Source organism: Lupinus angustifolius, chromosome LG17, assembly GCF_001865875.1.
Source record: "Lupinus angustifolius cultivar Tanjil chromosome LG17, LupAngTanjil_v1.0, whole genome shotgun sequence".
NCBI lineage: Eukaryota > Viridiplantae > Streptophyta > Magnoliopsida > Fabales > Fabaceae > Lupinus > Lupinus angustifolius.
In genome coordinates, this window is record NC_032025.1 from 7,894,744 (window position 1) to 7,902,718 (window position 7,975).

Consider the following 7,975-nt stretch of genomic DNA (forward strand, 5'->3'; position numbering starts at 1 on the left):
CACTCATTGGCAGGGACAATTACACACTACAAAAAGATTAGTTTCATGTCCAAAATATAAGATAACACGCTTGATAATACCAAAAAAATATAATATCTTTCTCTCCTCTTACTTTTCATTCAACCAAAAAAGAGATATATAAGAAAATATTTCTTTCTTTTCTCTTTCGTTTTCATTTCACTCTTAAACAACTCAATTTTTTCATATTTTATATTTTCTTACATTTTTTCTCTTCCTACTTTCTTGTATCAACCAGATAAAACATAGAAGTAGTGTAAATTTATGGGGTGGGACCCTCATTCAATTTCATCATCTATACACTAATGTTTATTATTACTAAGCCCAAAAAGCCCAAACGCAACTTTTTATACCTTTATTGTCATTTTCATTCACTCCCACTCTTGTTTCTTTCCCAGTGTGAAAAATCCCTAAACTCAACAACCCTCTTCACTTCTGCAAATTGAATCAAGCTTCAATCTTTTGTAATAATGAAGGTAGTAGCACTTGTTAGCGGTGGCAAAGATAGCTGCTATGCAATGATGAAGTGTATTCAATATGGCCACCAGGTTTTTTTACCATCAAATTTGGTTAGGTTTTTGCATTTTTGGTTTTATAATTTTCATTTTTTTGACCTATTTTTTGTTGCAATAGATTGTTGCATTGGCGAATTTGTTGCCAGTTGATGATTCTGTGGACGAGCTCGATAGCTACATGTACCAAACTGTATGTTTCTTAACCTGCACAAGTCAATTTCAATTTGCAAGTTTTCTTCAATTTTTTTTGTCAATTTTGAAATAAATGTGTGTATTTTAAGATGAGTATATAATTTAAGAAATAGTGACTTTCAGGGGAAATTATGTTGACTTTAAGTTATTATTATAATTAGAGTCTTTAACCATCAAACGCGTAGATCAACTGGGGAGGTTGTTTGGTTTTAACTAGAGGTCTCGAGTTCAAGTCACGGGTTAAGTACTTGGAAGGGAGTGTTTTGCCTCCCATAGTGGTCCTACTTGACTCGAGGAATATTGCTCTTCGTCAGTGTTTTGAGAACTGCGGTTGTAGTTACAACGATTGTGGTGGTCGTTCTGGTATGAATTATTTTTTAATTAAAAATATATTTTTGAATTCGATGCGGACCGATGTGGCTTGGTACGGTCCGATGCAGTTGTGTTGCGGCTTGATGTGGCCACATCATTGGATTCGATGTCACACCGCAATTGTGGTCAGTGTAAAATTCAAAGATAACATTAAAAGTAAGAATTGTGTGCATTGTTGAAGTCTATAACAGAGAATCAGTGTTTTCATCATTTTTTGTTAAACTAACCTGCTAAAGTCCTAAAACCATGCTAGGACATTTTCCCAATGTATTGGTGTGCTATGCCTTCTAATTTGGAGGCTTGAGGTGTTCTAGAAGATGTAGGAGACAGTGTTATGGAGTTCACAGACTTATTCTAGAGAGTTTATGGATAGAGGGGTAGTAGAAAATGGGGAGTTCTTTGGTTAAAGTTAATTGTACATGGAGGTGTTATTTGGAATAAGATGAACTATGAGACTAATCAAACTCCCTCCCCTTTTTGATTAGGTAAAGGGCGAGATGGCAGGTTCTAGACTCCCCTTTATGTTTGAGTTGGCAATTTGTCCATCTTTCTCTTTACTGACATTTTTTCTTGATAATATTTCTTTTTTTAATTTAGTTTTCATTACTTTAGTGACATTTTTAAAGAAATTTGTATTTAACTATTACATCAGTTACCATCTTAGACTTTTTCCATATATTTATTGTGTGTTTTTCCATTCATAATTTAGAATGAAAATGGGCTGCTAAATGATTTCCTCAGGTTGGGCATCAAATTGTTGTCAGCTATGCTGAATGCATGGGATTGCCATTGTTCAGGAGGCGAATACAAGGATCCACAAGGCAAACCTTCTAACCATAAATCTTTTTGTTTTATTTTAGGACTTTAGCAGGTTAGTTTAGATAACTTTAGGGCATTTATGATGTAATTGAAGTCTTACTAACATATATGTATTCTGAAATTCAAAAGAATTTTACGAGATAGAGAACACACAATATTTTTGTCATCAATAATATTTCAGGATTTTCCTAATATTCAGGTAAACTAAAAACATTTCACCTATTGGGTTCAACTTCTAGAATGATTCCAAGCCCTTCTTTTTTATCCCTTTCATATTTCACTCTTGCATTTTTTATCTCTTTCAAACTTGCCTTGTGTGGCCTGTATGACTGGAGGTTGACATTTGAACTGAAGATCTGTAACTAAAGCTATACCATCTTCAATTTTTTAATGAAACATGCTCTTCACATTGTACTCTCCAAATTCCCTGGATATATGAATTTATTTAATGTTCAGTTTAACCTTTATATGATATTTCATGATAGGCATCAAGAGCTTGGTTACAGAATAACTCAAGGTGATGAGGTTGAAGATATGTTTAATTTGTTATGTGAAGTGAAAAGACAGATTCCCTCAGTTAATGCGGTATCATCTGGAGCCATTGCATCTGACTATCAGAGATTGCGGGTGGAAAGTGTTTGTTCAAGGTTAGGCTTTGTTTCTCTGGCATACTTATGGAGACAAGATCAGTCATTGCTCCTCCAGGAAATGGTAAATTGTGTTTTGCAGCATCATTGATATCATGCACATATGCAATTAAATAGTAAGATTTTTAACTTTTCCTCATTGAGGGTGAGCAATGGTGCAATGGTAAGGTTGCTGCCTTATGACATGTATTTCATGGGTTCAAATCCTAGAAATAACCTCTCTGCTTGCTGGGGATTGGGGTAAGGATAGATATATTTACCCCTCCCCAGATCCGTCACTGATATGGTGGGATCCTCATGACTAGGTTGCGCTTTTCTGTTCAGATAATTCTAACTCCATTTTGCTCCTGACCAGATTGCAAATGGAATTGTGGCTGTAACTGTAAAGGTATAACTTGTTTAACTTTGTTTCTAATGTTTCTTACACTTTAGTTTTTCTTTTTGATTTGTAAATGCGAGGGATGTCCTATGTTCTTATCATATGGTTGGTTGGTCTTACTTATCATATGCTTTGATAGCATTGAGCATTTTTCCTGATATCAATTGACATCGTTTAAAGGTTCCATGATGCTAATGCTATCATGTAATCTAATAAAATTGAGGTTTCTTTTGGCTTGAATATATATGGTGGTGAGTCATATGAGTAATATGCAGTGAAACAAAAGTGGTGTAAAAGTTAAACCATTTCCTCCTACTAAGTAATTTTATGTTCAACTTGCGTCAGATAACTGTTAGTTTGGAATTTAATGCTTTATTTATGGTGAAAGGTAGCAGCCATGGGTTTGGATCCTGCAAAGCACTTGGGTAAAGAATTAGCCTTCTTAAATCCTTATTTGCATAAGTTGAAAGAGTATGTAAAGTTATTCATCATCCCTTTTTCTTTTGTGATATCTGTGTAGTTCCTTCCAAGTTTCAACAATAACACCGTTCTTTGATTTTTCTTTATTTTTGTTTCACCCATTCTTTCTTGTGTCACTTTTTGAAGGTTATATGGAATTAATGTTTGTGGTGAAGGAGGAGAATATGAAACATTAACTCTTGATTGCCCTCTATTTACTGTAAGTTCATACCGTCATTGCTGTGGTTAAATGAAAATTCTGGACTTCTTGTCATTGAGGCTGGTATTGATTTATTTATTTTCACTCTGCGTGGTCCACTAACCACTGAATTTGCCGTTATCCATAAGATCTTAGTTATTGTGTATAAGTTTGGTCGTAAAATGCTTGTTTGTTTTGATGCCAGTTTTGTGATCCTGATCCGAGTGATCTGGAGAATTCAATCTTATAAATTAGTTTCTTGCCACACTTGAAATTTATAATCAATATTTTTCTTCTATTTTCTTCTGTTGCATGTGTTCCTTCAAATTTCCAGAATGCTCGCATTGTGCTTGATGAATATGAAGTTGTGAGGCACTCTTCAGATTCCATAGCCCCTGTTGGAGTCCTTCATCCCTTGGCATTTCATTTGGAAAATAAGGAAGACATCCAGTCTTTAAAATCACAGGACAAAATAAATGAGGTCTGCACACATAAACTGGGATCTGTGTTTGAAGTAATCGACAATGTAGAAAATTTTGATGCCACATGCAAGCCTGTGGATTATAGTGTTGATCCAATTGATGGCTTAGAGCATAAATTTATCATTTCAAGAACGAATAACAAGAGCACATTTTCCTTATGTTGCTGGTTGCAAGATTCATGCAATGGTCATAACTCTTATTCTTTACTTTTCCGTTTTATGTTTAAATGGCATAACTTGCCTCTTACACTTCTACATTCTTTGACTCCGGTTTTTCTTATTTATTTAGAGCAGGTTTGCAGGAAGATTTGAAGACTGTTTTGGAGAAAGTCGAGTCACAATTAGCGTCCTTTGGTTTTGGTTGGGAGAATGTTATTTATATTCACCTTTACATTGATGACATGAACAAGTTCTCTGAGGCAAATGAGACATATGTAAGGTTTATAACACAGGAGAAGTGCCCATTTGGTGTCCCATCCCGTAGTACAGTTGAAATGCCTTTAGTAGAAATGGGTTTAAGCAGAGCATATATTGAAGTTCTGATAGCAAACAATAAAGATAAAAAGGTTTTGCATGTGCAGAGTATTTCCTCTTGGGCACCTAGTTGCATTGGGCCATACAGCCAGGTATACCCAACTGCTCTCAGCAGTCAATCACTTTTTACTTGTCAAGTGAACAGCAGGATTGAATGTGTAATGTGATATCTGTATCAGGTTCTTGTTTCATTGCATCGTCGTGAAAGTTGACTTGATATATAACTGACAGCAGTTGACACATGAAAACTTGTATTGTTCATTCAAGTTGGTTTATAACCTGCCTTCACTTTTGGTTTCTTTGATATGATCAAATTCAAGTAAAATTAAATTTATTTGTTGCATTCTAGCTGCACTTATTAAAAAATGAAAATGTGCACATTTAATCATTTTAATTAAATAATGTAAGCACAGATAGATTTAACGATTAGATTATCTCATAAATGTCCTTTATGTATTTAATATATGATATCTATTATCTCACTTTTGTATCCAGTGAAAGTCTGAAACTTCTGTTTTTTTCATTCAGGCAACCTTGCATGAGGGTATACTTCACATGGCTGGTCAGTTGGGGCTGGACCCTCCTACAATGAATCTTTGCAATGGAGGCCCTAGTGTTGAACTGGAACAAGCACTAAAAAACAGTGAAGCAGTGGCAAAGTCCTTTAATTGTTCAATATCAACATCTTCAATTGCTTTTGTTGTTTACTGTTCTAAAAATGTCTCATCTTTGGAGAGACTTGATATCCAGGAGAAACAAGAAACAATTTTAAGGCAGATGAAGATCTCCAATTTACGGAAAGGGCACAATGACAAAGTATTAGATCCCATGTTCCTTTATGTTCTTGTTCCTGATCTTCCTAAAAGGTACTGTAGTGTATCCCATAAGTCTCCAATTTGTTAAATGTGGTTCTTGTTTGATCAACGCAGTTTGACACTTCGATGGATCTACAATTTGTAAAGGAGATTTACATACTTTTAGAGATTATTATTCACTATATGTTTTTTTTTTATTAAAAAATAATTTCTTTTGGTTTCTAATTATTTTAGGTTTCTTATTTTGAGGTTCTGGTGTCCTTTTAGTACAACTGGGCAACTATTTTGTTCCTTTTATTTGAGACATTATCGGACTTATTATCTTGGCGTTCTTTTTTATTTTCCTTTTCTGAAGGCGGGAGCAGGGTAGGTTAGAAGGGGATTCAGTTTTTATTTAATAATTACTAAATTTAAGTATTTTGGATCAATCATACAACATGATGGGGAAATTCAGAAAGATATAAACCGTAGGATTCAATGAATGAAATGACAGAGTGCTTTAGGTGTCATGTGATAGAAAGGCACTACTCAAGCTTAAGGGAAAATTTTACCTCAACTATAAGACCCATGATGTTATATGAGATTAAATGTAGGACCGTAAAATATCAACAAGAGAATAAAGTCAATGTAACAAGGATGAGAATGTTGCGTTAGATGGGTGGACACACTAGATAAGATAGCATGAAGGCATTATTAGGGAGAAATTGAGGTAGCTCCTATTGTAGAAAAGATTATAGAATCATGTCTTAAGTGATATGGACATGTGTGAATGAGATAGAAGCCCCAATAATGAAAGTAGAGTAGATCAAATGGAAGTTAGTCCAATTTCTATAGGCAGAAGGCGGTCAAGAAAAACCTATTCGATCTGTAGGCAAAATGATTAGGAAAGACTTATGCTTTGTCAATATGATGTTGTTCGATCCATGCAATCGATCCACTTAGTGGGACTAAGGCTTGGGTCTTATGATTGGTTGCTTTTTTCAATTGAATTTTTTTTGGTTGAATGAAAGCTAACATTTGGCGCCAACCTTCACTTTTTGGCTTTCCAGAGCATACGTAGAAGTAAAGCCTGTTCTTTATGTCGAGGATGACACAGATGTAGAAATTGAGACCAATACAGAAAGATCTTGTTCAAAGGAACCATATTATTGGGGTTTCAAGCAGGAAGATTGGCATGATTCTTGCATTCAGAAATGTGTGGTTCCAGGAAAGATATGTGCCAGTATAGTGTCTATTACAAGGGAGATGGCTGCAAAGATATGTTTTGATTCCCCGCATCCTGATTATGTCAATGACGGTCAATACTCTCTACCTAAGGTGCATATGGAGAAGTTATCGAAGTTCTGTGTCTATCTTCTCAACAAAGTTATAAGTGATCATGACTTTTCCTGGGAAGATATAATGGTTAGTATATTTGTGGAAAATATTAAATACCATATTAATTGTATTCATCATTTTTTACAGATCATATTTTAGTTGTCCACTTTGTATAACTCATTTCTTGTTTTCTAAATGATTTTCATTGATAACCGGCATTGTGGATTGTACTTTTTTCCTCAAACCCTTGCAGGAGGGAGATAAAGGAAAAGCTTAGAATCCCATGTGTTCTTCTAATTTATTTAAATCAAGATGTACTTATGGGCTCTTCGTTTTTCATTTGTGAAAATTAAAACATGCATGTATCCATGCATTTTTGGGGTCTTTATTCCACCCCTCATTTGTGTTATTTTTGGTCCTGATCATTCTTACAATGTAACTTATCATATTTTCTTCAGAATTTGCGGTTCTACATCCCCGCAAGCCTTCAACTGATGGCAGAGGAATTGATGCCTATGTTCAGCATTGCACTTTCGGAGTTTGCTGAGATGAGTCAACAGAAAGTTTTGAATGGTGAGGAGCCAATCTTCAACATAGTTCCTGTCTTAGGTGCTGGGAGGGCTGCTTCATCCATGGACGATGTCGTAACCTGCGAATTACTGGCTCGGAAATCCTGAGTATATGTGCTTTATGAACAAACTGGAGTGATTAAGGGGCTCGAGGATAGTTCAGTTGCTGTGTGGTTTTGCAGCTGATGTTAGTTTTTTTGTTTTAATGGCTAATGTTGTTGCCTTTTCAATTTGTCTATCTTATCGATCAATTATATTTATTTATTAATCAAAGTTACTATTGGTTGATAGAGAATATAAGTAGGCATTTGAGGGTGCAATACCTTTGCCCTTTATATACATGTTAGAATATTTACAAAATATCTGTGGGAGAGAATGCTTCATAATAGATTTGAATAAATTGTTATTGTTTTTTATTTTAGGGATAACTGTTTATTTTTTATGGCTCTAATTATTTTATTTGTAGGAATGTTTTTATCGTTTTGGGTCAATAAGGAGATTAATTGAAATGTAAGATTCAAGTGGATGAAATTGTGAAGCGCATTAGGTGTTATGTTGTGATACTAAATGATTGGCCGTAAAATGTCAAGAGAATAAATTTAATGCAGAAGAGATAAGATTATTGTGTTGAATGAGTAGACATATTAGATAAAATAGGA

The 7,975-nt window shown here is 34.7% G+C and overlaps 1 protein-coding gene across 3 annotated transcripts; it reads left to right on the forward strand.

Moving 5' to 3' along the window:
- LOC109331641 (diphthine--ammonia ligase) lies at positions 371-7,716 on the forward strand. 3 transcript variants are annotated; one of them, XM_019566270.1, is made up of 12 exons: positions 371-566; positions 652-723; positions 1,839-1,918; positions 2,402-2,627; positions 2,919-2,951; positions 3,331-3,413; positions 3,549-3,621; positions 3,935-4,268; positions 4,376-4,707; positions 5,144-5,481; positions 6,480-6,834; positions 7,206-7,716. In XM_019566270.1, exons 1-12 carry the CDS (start codon positions 489-491, stop codon positions 7,422-7,424), a joined length of 2,223 nt encoding a protein of 740 aa, XP_019421815.1. In that variant the 5' UTR covers positions 371-488; the 3' UTR covers positions 7,425-7,716. The 3 variants fall into 3 exon arrangements, with proteins under 3 accessions (XP_019421815.1, XP_019421817.1, XP_019421816.1); XM_019566272.1 differs by lacking the exons at positions 371-566; positions 652-723 and having other exon boundaries at positions 2,402-2,563; positions 3,331-3,367; XM_019566271.1 differs by lacking the exons at positions 371-566; positions 652-723; positions 1,839-1,918 and adding an exon at positions 1,945-1,968.

Coding starts and splice junctions, on each gene's coding strand:
- LOC109331641 (XM_019566270.1), top strand. CDS start 489: ATGAAGGTAGTAGCACTTGTTAGCGGTGGCAAAGATAGCTGCTATGCA. Junction 2,628..2,918: donor CATTGCTCCTCCAGGAAATG/GTAAATTGTGTT, acceptor GCTCCTGACCAG/ATTGCAAATGGAATTGTGGC. Junction 3,622..3,934: donor TTGATTGCCCTCTATTTACT/GTAAGTTCATAC, acceptor TCAAATTTCCAG/AATGCTCGCATTGTGCTTGA.